Source organism: Danio rerio, chromosome 6 (genome assembly GCF_052040795.2).
Source record: "Danio rerio strain M-AB ecotype USA chromosome 6, GRCz13ab, whole genome shotgun sequence".
Lineage (NCBI taxonomy): Eukaryota > Metazoa > Chordata > Actinopteri > Cypriniformes > Danionidae > Danio > Danio rerio.
Genome location: NC_141026.1, coordinates 45706350 through 45722026, shown reverse-complemented (window position 1 = coordinate 45722026; position 15677 = coordinate 45706350). Strand labels below are relative to the sequence as shown.

Below are 15677 nucleotides of genomic sequence, written 5' to 3'. Positions count from 1 at the left end.
TTAATTTTCAAATTACCAATGCAACTGAAACATTCATTTATTCATTCATTCATTTTCTTTTCTGCTTAGTCTCTTCATTAATCTGGGGTCGCCACTGCGGAATGAACCGCCAACTTATCCAGCCCATGTTTTAGACAGCGAATGCCCTGCAACTAAAACATCATATTGAATTTCCCAAACTTGTGCAAAGTTTGAAACTGAACCACCTCTTTTTACCTTATTCGCAGTGTACGAGCGAGTGCAGCGATTTGAATGTTTTTGGCTGGAGGCTTCCGGTCTCATTCACTTCCATTCATTTTAAGACTTTAAAAACAGCTTGTTTTGCTGTGTGATGTTGCGAACTGATATTTTCTTGTTATATTATTCTACTTTGTCTGTCTGTAGAGCAAGTAGTTTCACCGTTTTCTGCCGTTTATTATTCCTAGTCATTTCTCCCATAGGCGAACGAATCGGAAGTTCTAAAACAATCGCAAAAACGAGCGCACTTTCGCATTAAAGAATGAGGTCAATAAAAAAAACGAAGAAAATGCATACACTGATTTACATAATTGGTGCTTACGTTATCAAGGGCACAGTATCATGGGAATATTGTGTATTTTAGAAGTACAAGTACCATTTGTGAAATAAATAGACCACTGTCTGTTCTTCCAACGATTTCTAGTACTGTACCAACTATTTCTTTTCAAGTTAATTCTTCTAGTTCTGTGTGTAGTCTTACAGCTTATTTAGTTTGAGCAGACTAAAATAGCATGTATTGCAACTTGGGTTCAGTTGGATTTACCGGAACAGTGAGCTGATTTACTTGTTAAAACTTAGCAGGCCAATTGCCTTGTAAAGACCAAAATAAATACTACAGTAAATTTAATGATCAAATCATCCAGCCAGCAATAGCACACGTGCACATACTAACATAACCAGCAGAGAAATCACCACCGAATCAACAACTGCATATAGTCTTAACCTTTGTAGATCAGAACTCAACCAAACCACAGACTCTGTTCCTCAGCTCAATGCTGACCTCCCCAAAAAAATGCAGACGGAACAGAAACACTTCTAAAACCAGTCATAACAGTCATAACTAACAGGTCTCCCTCATATTATTCTTGTACATAAACACATAAAGCAACACCGCATTTCAATGTTTACTGAAGCAAAGCATTCTGGCAACAAGAAAATAATTTGACAAAATGGTACTCATACAAATCAGTTCATTTTAAGCTAGTTCGTTTTTAGTGTGAAATCTTGAGTGTGACAATAGTACAGAATACAAGCTATATTACAGGTACAGATAGTTCATTATGTCGACTAAAAACTATAAGTACATTGTTTAGGCTGCTAATTTAATAATAAAAACATGAGAAACATGTTATATTGTTTATTACTTAATTAAGGTATTTGACATGATACCCTAAAAACAAATGATACATTATGATAGAAAATCTACATCAATGTAACATCAGTATATTTGAAAAAATGGCGATGTATAAATATTTCTTGGCCAGACATTTCTTTTGACCACTACTGTAATTGTGTGCAAAAGCTCAAATGTTCTGGTTTCATTTTATGAGCTATTTTGAACTGTGTAATTAAACGTCATCTATTAAAATGATTACATACAGTAGTGTCGTCATCTATATAATTATATCCATCTAGGTAAACCTGTCCTTTCATTATGAGGTAAACACACAATCACATCATCATAATAGAACCAATATATACGAGCCTTATTTTGAATCTTATATTTCCGAAGCCTAATTAATAAGTTCTGCTAAATAGATGTCCTCCTCGCGTCTGCTGCACCTGTTTGTATTGTTCCAGATGCCTAAAATCAGACGCTTCACTGTTAATTACAATGAAGGCGAAAGCAGAGTGCAGCTCAGTTGCATATTAATAACAATTTCATGTTTGCCCTCCAGCTAGAGATTGAGAACCGCAGGCCATGGGATACGCGGAGACGCTTTGATCTAAAACCGATAGAATAGCTGGGGTTTTCTTATTATTCCCGTACAAATATGATAACTCATTAGCATGGCTGCTTTCTTAACGGAGCTGAAGATATCGTGGCTAATTACATTCACCAAACATGTCTTAGCGAAAACCTATAGTTTGCCATGTGAGACTAATTATCTTAAAGTCTCTGCCACAGCCGCTTCTAATGTTTATCCTTTTATTCGTCCGGCTTCCTTTTTTCGGTCTTCATCCCCGGTACAGGCAGCGCTCGCTCCGTTCCCGCAGTGTTTCTGTAATGAGAAATTTGGCAGATCTCATCTCTGTGGACAATCCTTTGCCCAGACTGTGGGCTGGGGTTCATGTTTTGCCTTGTTTACAACTGACAGCGTTATTATTCTTGTAAGGGCTCTGTTTCTTATCACAGCCGTTTGTGTTGGGCCCGGTCGTCAGCGCCTCCCCCCTCCGCCTCTCTTTTTCTTCCCCTTATTGACACTTTGGTTAGAAGTTGCATTAATTTTGAGTGTATTTAAAGCGTGCGCCGCGCTGTCTGGTCACCGTGTTTTTTTTGGCGTGCTTGAAGTTGATTAATGACGGAACCTTGCGCGGGGTCGTCCTCCAGAGACCCGCCTCACAGGTTGTGCATGTTAACGAGCGGGAAGAGGAGCGCGCGCGCCGCTGATCCGCCGCCGCCACCGGGGATCTGACAGGCCCGTCCGCGCGCTCCCGCCTCCGCGCGCCGCAGTCCATTCTCTCGTCGCCACGTCGCGCGTTGTTAATCTCCCTCATTCATCAATTGAGAGTGAAAAGCCTGTTGTCGAGCCAGCTGTGGAAAGTAAAGGCGGCAGGTAACTTCTCCTGGTGCTGGAGAAGCTGAAAGGGAAGTGCAGTTTATCAGGAGTTGCTGTGACTCTGTTAGTCTTCCGTTATAAACAACTGCTTGTTAAGCTGGTCGTGTTTATATTTAGATGTTTAGCCAGCAGACAGCAGTAATGCACTGATACAATATTCATATGTTGTTTAATTGCCTGTCTACATTTTTGTTTTCTCTATTAGTTTAGAGCAAGGCTGCCCAAACTTTTTTCTTATGAAGGGCCAAAAATAAAACTTCATTGAGGATTGTGGAGCAAACATAATTATTTCAAGCTGTATTACAAGTTGCCATGGATAATTTCCTTATTTATTTCAAAATAGATATAAAACATTACTTAATTAATATTAACTAATGCATTACATATATTTTACATTTTATAATGAACCTAATGAAATGAAAACATAAGAAGTCTAAGAAGTTTAATGCTGAATACACTAGTCAAGCTGCACCAGTCTTTGCCTTGATTTGCTCATTGAGGACTTTTGTATTGTGGTCTATCCAATGAGCAGTTTGTTCTTTTTAAAAATAAAATTAGATTCATTTACAACATTTAATTGAAATTTTTAATTCAAGTTTGTCCTTTGTAGCTCAAAAATAATACTAAGAAATGAATGGTTGCATTAAATTAGAAAATACTGTATTAAAGATGTTACCATGGGCTAACTTTGGGCATCTCTGATTTAGAGCTATTATTAGAGAATGCATTCAAATTGAGCAGTAGCATTCTGTCAGTATTTATTAGGCTACTGTTTGTCAGCATTAGTTAATAAGAATGCAGTTTTTAATTGTTACTTCGTATCAGCAGGTCTTCCACATAATAATAACCCACATTAATATCATTGAGATACTATCAGGGTTTTTAATTAGTGTAATGAGTTTTTTTCTGAATATGTCTGCATCATTTTTCTTAAAACATACTTGCTATATTAGTTCAAATATTTTATTATGGTAAATTTGAGTTCTTATCAAATTTATTAGTTGAATAAAATAAAAATGAGAAGTATTTTCTTTTCAACTGGCTAAAAATAATATATTTATAACCAATAATTACCCTGATTTTAACAGGTGAAACTTTGGCTTTCATTGAGGTGTTAGTAAATGTTTAGATTAACTAAAACAAATAAATGCATCAAGCCTGATTTATACTTATTATTTTGGTAGAATTGCTAGCTGGCAGTTAGGTTTATGTTCCTCTGTATCGAGTTTCTTTGCTGGTGTTTTGTTTTTTTCTGAACGCTACCGTAATGTAGAAGTAGCAAAAACTAGCTCGTTTAGAGGCTGGAACCGGCGGACGTGCAACAACTTTAATCATAAGGTAAACACAAAACAAACTTTCTATCTGGAACTCCTTCATGAGACTCCACACTTGTAAACACTCGCACAAGGCTCTCGGTCCCACCCACATTCATGAGCGCTACAAAGCTGACCAATCACAGAGCTTGTGCTATGCGTAGTTGCGATGTTTAGTTATATTTTTTGAGAGGTGCGTGTCAACAACAGCCACAACGAGGGTCATGCGACCACGCACAGGGTGTGATAGAGCCATATGCGTGCTCTTGACGTAGATGTCTACATCAGCCTATAGAAGCGCTTAACTAATCATTAAAAAAATGATTAAAAAACACAAACAAATTTTTTGGGAAATAAATATTACCATAATTAATTATTGCCATAATTTAATTTAATCTTACTTTTCATTTCTGACTGAAAATTGTTTCTGTGCCTTTTTTATGGCAACTAGAAAATAGCCAGCGCATCGATTGATAAAAATTAAAAATATAAATAAAAAGAAAGTGTTTTTTTATTTATTTAAGAGAGAGAATAGAGAAGAGAGAAGCTTTTAACATTCAAGTACATTAAAGTTCTGTTTTTTTCCCCAGGCATCATATCAGCGTAAAAGAGGAGCCAATGGACCCAGAGGAGCACGACGGCCCCCTTTCCCTTGTGACAACAGCCAATCACAGTCCAGACTTTGACCACCACAGAGATTACGAGGATGACCACGGCACCGAGGACATGCTGTAAGCCTGGTTTCTCCCAGGTCCTCTGCCGAAGAGGCAATACTGACTGCGAGACCACTCCACATATAGCAAGCCCAAGACTGGATTCCCAATCCTCTTGTTGACAGCTACTAAAAATGTTCTGATTTACTCTTAGTGCCATTAAATATGAAACCAGAATACGAGATAAGAAAATCTATTCCATTTGGAAGTATTTTTGATTTGTTTCTACTTTTCGGTTAAAAGACGAGATGCGTACATTTCTACTCATCGCCTGATGAAGAGACGTTTGGTACTGGGGCCTGCTTCAACTTCCTTTTGGCATAAGTGAGACCAGAGGGGACATGAAAACACAGCTGAGAAAGACTCAATGCCCTCTGAGTTCAATAAACACTGATCACAAACTCTTTCACACACACACAGATCATAAGCGCTTGGATAAGCGTGCCACTCACAGTGTGCGTGTACGTATGTGACTTTAATTCATTGTCTCTGCCTTCAGATACTCTTGAAGAGATGGCGCACCCAAAAATGTGATTCTGTCATCATGTTGTTCTGGACCACTTGAGATTTTTTGAACCCAGATTACTCTCGTTCTTTTGCGAAACACAAAATGATTCATTTTGAGGTGTATATTCGATTGATTTTTTAAATATAATCAACATACTGAAATTCCAGTGAATCAGTTCACACACCAGACTGATTCTCAGTTTCAATCAAGTTTATAATTTGAGTGAATTTCTGCTTGTATTTTGTTTTGTCTCTTATCTACATAAACCAGCGGTCCCCAACCTTTTTATCACCGCGGAGTCTTAGGTGGTAGATTTTAGATGGGTTCTATTTAGATTGCTAACAGTTTTCTGAGAAGCTGGTGAGCTGACAAAACATTGCTTATTTATAGACAAAATAAAAAAGCCCTGCAGTGTTTGGGGGTTCTGTGTTTGTCTGAAGTAATTAGTCTACTGAAATCTGTATATTCTATACAAGGTGAAGCTGATCGGTCAGTTCCTTGTCACATGACTCGCAGTACACTTGCAGGATTGCTTGTGCACGTTGTTTCCAGTATGAGTGACCCTCCATTGGAAATAACGAACTTGCACACGGAATAAGTGTGGCATGTGAACGGCCCCTAAATTAACCGTCGTTTGCGATCTCCAGCTGTTGATCTTCTTCGCAGACAAGCTGGATTCACCTCATTTGTTGACAATTGGGTTGCAGATCCAGTCCTTAGCAGTTCGTTGGTTCATCTCTGGACCTTTTCCTCTTAGCAAAGAAACTTTCCAAAGACGTCTGTTTTTGCTAACATGTAGGTTAAATTTGGGCGCTCAAGTGACCGAGATTTAACAGAGACAATATGGTCATTTTTCAGACTCAGATAATTAATAAAACTGAAATAATTAATGAGTTTTTGTGCGGCCCGGTGTCCAATTGATCCACGGACCGGTACTGAGGGGTTCGGGACCACTGGTATATACTATAAAATGTTAAAGTTATTAATGCTATAAAATATGAATTGTTTTAACAGTATGCTGACTGACTTTGTCACTCATTTTACAAAAAAAAAAACAAGCCAAATCATGCATTGACAGTCTAAACTTTTATCATCATGCATGTAAAAATGAATAACCCCGCGGACATTAAAATCTCCTGTTTATTAACTTAATGGATCAGCTGTTTTGAACGAACCATTTGAATCAATGATTCAGTGAATCGCTTATTAAAACAGGGAATTGCCACCACCTACTTGTAGTTTGAATGTCGTATTTATTTAACCATACAACGCTGAAGCCAAATATAATTTAATTCACTTTTATTTTAAATCACACGACCATGTTTTGTGTCTTTTATGAAGTATGAACGCTTCACTTTGCATTAAATTAAACCGCATTAAAAGAGCAGCAGGTACAATCCTCAAAATATCTCATTTTGTGTTTTCATGGATAAAAAAAGGCAGGGATAAATGACAGAATGTTCATTTGTCAAGTGCACTATATCTTTAGGTTTTCTGTCGTGGCAGCTGGAGAATATCTGTCCAGTGTTTTGAGGGTTCCTGGGCGAATAATTGAAACGTAGTGTCCTCTCATTACTCTGTGCTGTTAGCTATATATCCTTTTATTTTGTTGATGTTGTTGTTGTTGGGTTTGTTTGTTTTGGTAACTGATCAGACCTCATGAATAATGATGTGGAGTTATGGTGTGCTCAGCACTGGATGAATGTTTAGGCTTCTTATGCTCTCTCTTTTGTTTTTCCCCCTCTTCCTTTCCAAACTCAAGCAGAATGTTGCATTACCGTCTAGTATTTTTCTGTCATTTGTTCCTAGCGTTTCACTTTGCAGTCACATTGCCCTTGCATACGACACACACACACACACACTCGTGCTCTTTCCCGCTCATGAAGTCCATCTGCAAATGCACTACTCATAATGAAGGCTCCCTCTCCACGCACCAATGAAGTTTAATTTCCACGTGGAATGAATGACAGAGAAATCAGCGCAGGTTAACGTTTATCGTTCTGAAATGATACTCTCAAAAAAAAAAAATCCCCTTTGGAGGTGATGCATGTCAGCGTCAACCAAATCACCGATCGAAACCCTCTGCAAACATGAAATGTCAAGAAAATATCACCAAGGAAGCTAATTGTGATTCCTGAACGGCATGTATGACTTTAGTTTTGTCTTTTGATTGAGTTCTGTAATGTCTGGATGACTTTAAACTGCATTCCCCCACATCAGTGACATGATAATAATTACACACCGGAGAAATGTTAAAGGGATTACAAGCCGACGTCTATGACCACTGAGCATTACGGCACTGGGGCAGCCCACTATGACCATTCTTGCCACATGATTGTCGAACCACGGCTCTAAATTGAAAGCTGCTGTCGCCCGCTAGATTAGATTCAAAGACCAGACCAATCCTTTTGTTTTGTTTTTACGAATGACTGCAAGCAACCACTTTGTGTTCTTATTTATTACTTCCATTTTTATTGTCATTTGCTTTTGCCTGTGTTTATGTTTTATCTGTGACTACCAAAGATACTACAAGACGAGATATATTCTATGTTCCATGCAATAGCTGAACGAAAGGCCAAATATCCTTTTAGCGCTCCCCAATGCAAACGTCTGGCGAAGAAAAGAAAAAAAAGAAGAAAAAAGCCAAAGGGGCTGTTGGATGGGCAGCTGTATGTCTTTGCCTGTGACCAAAATAGTAGAGGAGAGGCAGAGATGGAGACCAACACACGACCAAATCAAAGCAATGTTGTCTTCGGGCCAACCAAAAGGGAAAAAAGGGAGTGTTCTATCAGGAAATGATGGCTATAACGGAGAAGGATACGGATGAAAGAGTTTTAAAACTGTGTTCGCTGTCGTCACAGGAAATTGAAATCCAGGAGGGGGAAAACATTTGCATAACACAATGTGAACTGAACTTCAAACTGGACCACACAATGATGAGCATTTCGTTTGTTCTCATAATTTAGCTTCTTTTTTTTTTTTTTTTGGTCATTTTATTCTTTGAAACGATTGTATGCCACTTGTAAATTCGAAAAACGGGATGTCCTTTTGTTAACCTTGCCAATGCTCTATGATTGTGTTTTAGTGTCTGTCAACTTATTACTTTTTTATATTAAAAAACACTCCTGTCAACCAATGAGCTGGGTACAAGGTACTTTAATGGCAGTTACTACTATTTGTAAATCGATTCAAGCATTTCTTACTGATTCACTAGAACGAACGGAGCCTCCGAGTGATGCTTCTGTTATATATGGAGTGGGATGACGAGAGCGTTCGCCGCATGTGTAGCTCGGCATTACTGAAGAAATACAGCATGATTAGTCTGCATACCTCAGTTCAAACCTATAGGGAATGACTAGAACAAAAGATGTACAATTTCACTCAGTTGCACTTAGTCGTATGTCCTGCATGTTTAGTCTAAAACTGTAGCAAACTATTTTAAGAGAGACAATTCTATTCAAATCAGAGCTTGTTTATCATCAGGATCTCCCCTTTTTATTGTTTTAAAGCAATCCAAACCTCAGGCTTTTTCTGTTACATAGCTAAGAAAGGCTTCTTCTTCCATTTATTTTGCTTCTCACATGCGGTAAACTGTTTGCTGTCTCTGTTCTTGTACATACACCACATTTATAGCTTGTGTGTCCTCTCATTTTCTCTTTTCAGAGAAGGGAAAAGTAATGTTTGTATCACCATGTTTGCTTTATCACAACTGCTTTGTATTTACTATTAAAACAAGTGGGAAAAACACAGAAAAACGAGCTACTGCTGTATGTATTTCAATATAGCCAAACTGCTGCAGATGTCATTGACTTCATAATCCTTGCTCTTTTTTTCTGGAGCAAAAGGGGGAAAAAAGGAAAGTTGCAGACATCTGTGAGCGAGAGGGGAGGGAATGGATCCGGGGATAATCCTCCGTTTTTGGATTCTTAAAACTGTAGAATAGAAAACAGATTTGTCTGTGTTATCATTGACCGGAGCGGTTTGTACGCTCTTTCTCTTCTTTGCTGGTGTTAAGCTGTTTTTAATGTGCTCAGAAAGATCCTGTTTTTCTGCTCTAGATTAGCTGTAAAAGCAGGTGTTTGTTCTCTACAGCACAACGGGAGAAAAAAAAAAACGTTTTCTTAATCGCTGTTATTCTTGTTTTCCAGTAAAATGGTTTAAAAACGCAATTCTGCTTTTAAGTCAAATTATTTTAAGGATTTAAATACAAAAACACTGCATTTTCATCATGTTGTGGGAACCACTTTATTTTATTTTAAACAAAGATGATTGCAGTGTTATCATTTGACCTTCAGTTGATTATTAATAGTCAATATAAGATCTAGATACACATATTCTAACATATAGATGTATTTGTTTGCAGCACACAAATGCACTTTGTTGTAAGATTGGGGTGTTTTTTTAGCAAATATAGAAGGAAATTGGTTTGCTATATGATGAGACTGATTTATGAAACCATAAAATAAATAAAAACGCAGAGAAACAGTACAAAATTGATCAAGTTTTCTTAATTAAGTAATAAAAGTTTGTTATTAAAATAAGATTTTTGGTTAACTATTTGACAGTGTGTGTTCAGAAAGTATTCAGACCCCCTTCAATTGTTCACTCTTTGTTATATTGCAGCCATTTGCTAAAAATCTTTTGATAATTGTTTCCTCATTAATGCAGCCTATATAGACTGAGAACTGTTGACATTTTTGCAGATTTATTTAAAAAAAGAAAAACTGAAATATCACAAATTTCCGTACCCTGTATGTATATTTTTCACATTTTTAAAAGCATTTATTTTCACAAAATAGTTGTTTTTTTCTTCAGTTTTTTTAATAGTTTAAAGCACTGGCCACTGGTATGGGATACAAAATATTGATTTCAATACACAAAAGCAAAAGAATAAAAAAAAGATATGGCTCTTTAAATGTCAGTATGTTTAGGCTGTGTCTGTTAATGTGCATATCTCTTATTTTTATTTTATTTTCAGTCTATAATCCCCCTTACTGTATTTCTGTTCTGTCCTTTAATGTAAAACCTTTAATTTCTCACTTTGCTGATTATTGTTACAGTCAGTGTCTATAAACTGAGGATGAGCTATAGATCATGATCATAACACTGATTTATAAAACCATAAAATGAAGAAATATGAAAAAGAAAAGTTTATTTATTAGGTAATGCATTTTTTGTTAACTACTCATACAACAACATATGCATATTTCACACTTTAAAATTGTTAATAATTTTACAAAATACTATACTAGGTTTTTTTCCGTTTTGTAAGGCTTAAAGTGTTAATAAAGCACTGGCCACTGCTATAGGACACACTAGAAAGATTTCAATACACAAACGGAAAAACAGAAAATAAAATAGCTCTAGAAGTGTTTTAGGCTGTGTGTGTGTAAATCTGCACATCTCTTATTTTTGTTTCTTTTGTTTCTTTTCCATCTATAACCCCCACCTATTTCTGTTCTGTCCTTCAATGTAAAACCTTTAATTTCTCACCTTGCTGATTATTGTTACAGTCAGTGTTTAAATACTGAGGATGAGCTTTAGATCATAACACTGATTTATAAAACCATAAAATAAAGAAATATGCAGAGGAGAATGAAATGTATCAAGTTTTCTTGAGATAAAAGTTTGTATATAAAAATAAGATATATTTTGTTGTTGTAACATTTTTTAAAATGCAAATAATTTGACAAAACACTTATTTATTTCGTTTTTTTCTACAGTTATTAATAGTTTTTAAATCTCTGACCACTGCTGTTTCAATACACAAAAGTAAAAGCAGACACTTATAAATGCTCTTTAAAATGTCTGTACAGTCAGTTATGATAATAATACTGATATATAAGACCATAAAATAAAGAGGAAAGCTACAGAATGTATCAGGTTTTCTTAATGAGATAATACAAGTTTGTAATTAAAATGTATTAACTATTCATACAACATACAGTATGTATGTTGTACACATTTTTGTTAACAACTATATATATATATATATATATATATATATATATATATATATATATATATATAGTTTATAAACCACTGATCACACAAGGATTTCAATACACAAGTAAAAAACAGACACTAAAAGGGTTCTTTGTGTCTGTGTGTTTAGGCTGTGTGTAAATCTGCACATCTCTTATTTTTATTCTTCTCTGGTTTCCACTTTTTTCTGTTCTGCCCTTTAATGTAAAGCCTTTAATTTCTCACTTTGCTGATTATTGTTACCGCCAGTGGCTAAAAACTGAGAATGAGCTATAGATCATGATCATAACACTGATTTATAAACCCATAAAATAAAGAAATATAATGAGGAAAATATACACAATTTATTGAGTTTAATTAATGAGATACAGTATTTTACAAAGCCTTTACTATTTATCCATACGACATGTATAAAGTGTTCACATTTTTAGAATGATAATAATTTTACTAAATATCTTTACATTTTTCAGGCATGACAATATATGATTCCATGAAGGATACACAAGGAGGATTTCAAAACACACACACACACACACACACACAATTGTCTTTGCTCTAAGAAAAACAAAAAAGGTTCCTTAAATGTCTCTGTATTTGCACATTGCTCTTCTTTTTAATCTATAAATCCCTTTTTTACTGATCTAAAACCCTTACTTTCGCACGTTGATTATTGTGTTACAGTCGTTGTCTAAAACAGACTCACACGTTCAGAATAGATGCAATAAAAATGGCTCTTTTTTTCCGTCTTTCATCACCTGCGCAGCTTCACATGGTTACAGTATAATAAAAGCTAATAGTGTTTCATATATGCACATGTGACGTGCCGAGATAAGGCTGAAATCAGGCACAAGTGATCAGCACAACATCAGATATTTGCACTGTTTGTTATGGAGCGCTGAAGTCCACTGTCTCTGCGGCTCGCACATTAAATTACCTTCTAATTAAAAAGAGACAGTTAAACTGTCCTTTACCAACAGCAATTTAGGTAACTGCATTTGACCAGCTATAAATTGTTAGTGCATTAAAATCCCAGAAATATTAGCGATATGGATTGGCTGATGGAAATGAATGCCGCTGATGAGGAGTTTGCTTTTTATGGGGGATGCGGGGGGTCATGTTCTCCACTAAACAGCAGACAGAGATCAGGACTAAGCAGTTTTAATCTTGTGAAACAAGCAATTACAAATAGTTGCATTGATTTGTTAAAAAGCTTTAGGTGACATAAATTGTTTCCCGCTTAGCTTATTGCTCCCATTCATAAATGTCATCGGGCATATTATTAATTAAAGATGCTGGAAGACAAGATTTAAAGGAAACAATATAAAATGATGGTTTGAGTTTTTTTGCTGCTAATATTTCATGTGTTATTTGGAGCCTGCTCATTTTATTGCTGTTGTCGCTGTGCTATTACCAGCTTCTTTCCTCATGGCATACGATGGAACAGTTTCTGGTTCATTCATTCGTTTTCTTTTCGGCTTAGTCCCTTTACTAATCTGGGGTCGCCACAGCGGAATGAACCGCCAACTTATCCAGCATATGTTTTACGAAGCGAATGCCCTTCCAGCTGCAACCCATCACTGGGAAACATCCACACACACTCATTCACACCCATAAACTATAATTTAGCTCACCTAATTCATCTATACCACATCTTTGGAGGTGAAACCAGGGCACCCGGAGGAAACCCACACTAACACGAGGAGAGCATGCAAACTCCACACAGAAATGCCAACTGACCCAGCCGAGGCTCGAACCAGTGACCATTTTGCTGTAAGGCGATCGTGCTACTCACTGCGCTACCATGACGCCTGTTTCTGTTTCAAACCCTTCAAAAAAAGGACTGTTTATGGATCTGCCTGAATGTTAGGAATAAAAAGACTTGCATCCATTTACATTTGCCGTATTGTCACTTTACACTGCAAAAAAATGCTTTTCTTACTTAGATTTTTTGTCGTGTTTCTAGTCCAAATATCTAAAAGTTCTTAAATCAAGAAGCATTTTCTAGACAAGCAAAAAATATTGTCTTGTTTTAAGAAATAATATGCTAAAATGAAGTGTTTTTCCTTAAAGCAAGTAAAATAATCTGCCAATGAGGTAAGCAAAATAATCATCACAAATTGAAAAACAAGATTATTTTTCTCACCCCATTGGCAGATTAGTTTGCTTGATTGAAAACTTGAAAACTGTGTATGATGCTAAATGGGAAAATAAAAAAAGATTATTATTATATTTTTTTTAAATGTTAAGGACTCAGTTTTGTGTTTGGGAAAGAAATGTAAGAAATGAATTGGTCAGAACCAAATAAGTTGTTTCTTATAATGGTATCAATATTACAGAAAAAAGAATGGATAAACAAAAAAAAAAGCGTTTAAAGTATTCAAATGAAATCAAAATACTCTCTGATGAAACAATATATTTTTTTACCATACATTCTCATTTTTACTAGTATGTTAAAGGCTTGAAATGAAACACAAACATGTGGCATTCAGCATTAGCATGTCTCTTGCAAAGCACCAATACCTTTTAATCCTAATTTTTTTTTTAAAATATGTCTGCAAATAAAAAGTGTCCCGTCTCTATCATGTCATTCACACCAGTCTGCTTGTGTTACCAAGTGAGAGTCTCCAGCCCTTATTACCGAGTCCACGGTCTGCGTAGGCTTTGGAAATGAAATGGACAGATTAGTGCATTATCTTATTTACATATATTGAATTGCAGTAACAAGACTCCGTTCCTGCCCCTCGTTTCATTCTAATTAAAGTGTGGCGATGCAACAGCAATCCACACAAGAGCTTCAGCTTTAATAGTCAGCGCTGGCAAATTCCCAATCCTGCGACGTGGCAATTAGCAGGGCCGGCACTGTTTGCTATTCACCGATTGATGTTTAAAAGAAGAGAGAGAGAAAAGTTTATTAAGATGAGCTGCTTCGGGCACTGGTGGGCAATAGACCTGCTGCAATTAGATTCCAATTATTTGTCGCTTTCTGATATTGTAAACCGCCACTTACCGCATCAGTTAAATTGACACGCTGTGCTGCTTGGTTTAGCCTGTAATTAAAACATTTTGTGTTAATTAGATGATGACCACTTCATTCCAGAGCCTCTTGTGTGTGTGTGTGTGTGTGTGTGTTTTTTGATTCGCTGTTTGGATCATGGCTTGTCAGATGCTGCTTAATCAGCCGATGTTTTGTTTCAATTACTGCCAGCTGTTGTACAGGCCTCACCGGGCTGAAAATGAACACACACACACACACACACACATATGTATGGAAAGAATAATTATGTATACAATTAAGATGAATGATAAGCTCAAAAATAATAAATTATGTTTTAATGTTTTATGGCAAGACAGGTCAATAGGGTTTATAAATATACTAAAAGTTACCACTATTGTTCTTCAGTTGATTGATTGCTTTACAGATTGTAAACAGTTTTGTAGTGACGTTTTCTAAAATTATGTTGTAAATATGTATATTTTATTTGATAACTTTTAAAAAAGCTTTTTCGGTAGCACTTTATTTTGATGGTCCATTTGAGTATTAGTAAACTGTCTGCTTAACACTAGAGTCGCCATAGGGGTTAATTTTACCCATCACTGTTATATAACTGTACATAACAGACCTTCAATAAAACATTCAAGCTTCCAAGTCATTGACTTTTACTAAAATTTCCTTATTTACAATTGCCAGATATTAAAATTTGTTTAGATAAAAACAGATTAAAAAGAATTTATGCACTGCTTATATTTGAAATTACTCACCAATGACTTTTACTTTCAGTTTCACTCTCTGAATTAGTGGTTATAATAAATGAATTGTCACAATGACTAAAAGAAGGCGATTTGTAGAGATATTAAAAACACAAAATGCAATGAACGATGGAGACTCTGGAGAAATAAGTTGTGCATTAGAGTATGATGACTAAAAAATGTAGATATTTTAACCAACTCATAAATGTTCAAACTTTACTGGTGTTTTTCTCCTAAAATAATCTTATTATCCTGTAATCATTATTTCATGAGTCCAGACACTTTTAGTTAACAGTGGATTTAACAGTAAAATGTACCTGCACTGGAAACTTTAGGTATACAGCGACCTCCCGCAGTTCTAATGTTAATATGTTGATATTACTCCTTCAACAGACATTTAACTGACTATAAGAAACTTTGCAAGTACAAGTCAACTTACACTAACCCTAACCCCAACCTGACAGTCTACTCATAATCTCATGAGAATTAGTTGACATGTAAATGCAATGTAACTTAAATTCAACAAAAGGACCATCAAAATAAAGTGTGACCGCTATTTCTGTTTAATCAATATTGAGGTGGGAAAGTACATTCTGGAGTATTATATAAGTTA

The 15677-nt window shown here is 35.9% G+C and overlaps 1 protein-coding gene and 2 long non-coding RNA genes across 52 annotated transcripts in view; 1 reads left to right on the top strand and 2 right to left on the bottom strand.

The window, feature by feature from the left end:
* Positions 1-9087, top strand: part of foxp1b (forkhead box P1b) — a 289418-nt gene extending 280331 nt beyond the window's left edge. For 35 of the 50 annotated variants that reach the window (XM_087255908.1, XM_087255921.1, XM_087255913.1 and 32 more), the window contains one exon: positions 4702-9087. In XM_087255908.1, the coding sequence (XP_087112034.1) occupies positions 4702-4846 (145 nt within the window). In that variant the 3' untranslated portion in view covers positions 4847-9087. 50 annotated transcript variants of the gene reach the window in all.
* Positions 8300-11281, bottom strand: LOC147843610 (uncharacterized). Its single transcript, XR_015494154.1, has 2 exons — positions 10359-11281; positions 8300-10286 (listed from the first exon to the last, which is right to left on the bottom strand). It is a non-coding gene; the product is annotated as an uncharacterized LOC147843610 (long non-coding RNA).
* Positions 11282-11642: 361 nt separating this feature from the next.
* Positions 11643-14438, bottom strand: LOC147843609 (uncharacterized). Its single transcript, XR_015494058.1, has 2 exons — positions 14325-14438; positions 11643-14183 (listed from the first exon to the last, which is right to left on the bottom strand). It is a non-coding gene; the product is annotated as an uncharacterized LOC147843609 (long non-coding RNA).
* Between the last annotated feature and the right edge of the window lie 1239 nt (positions 14439-15677).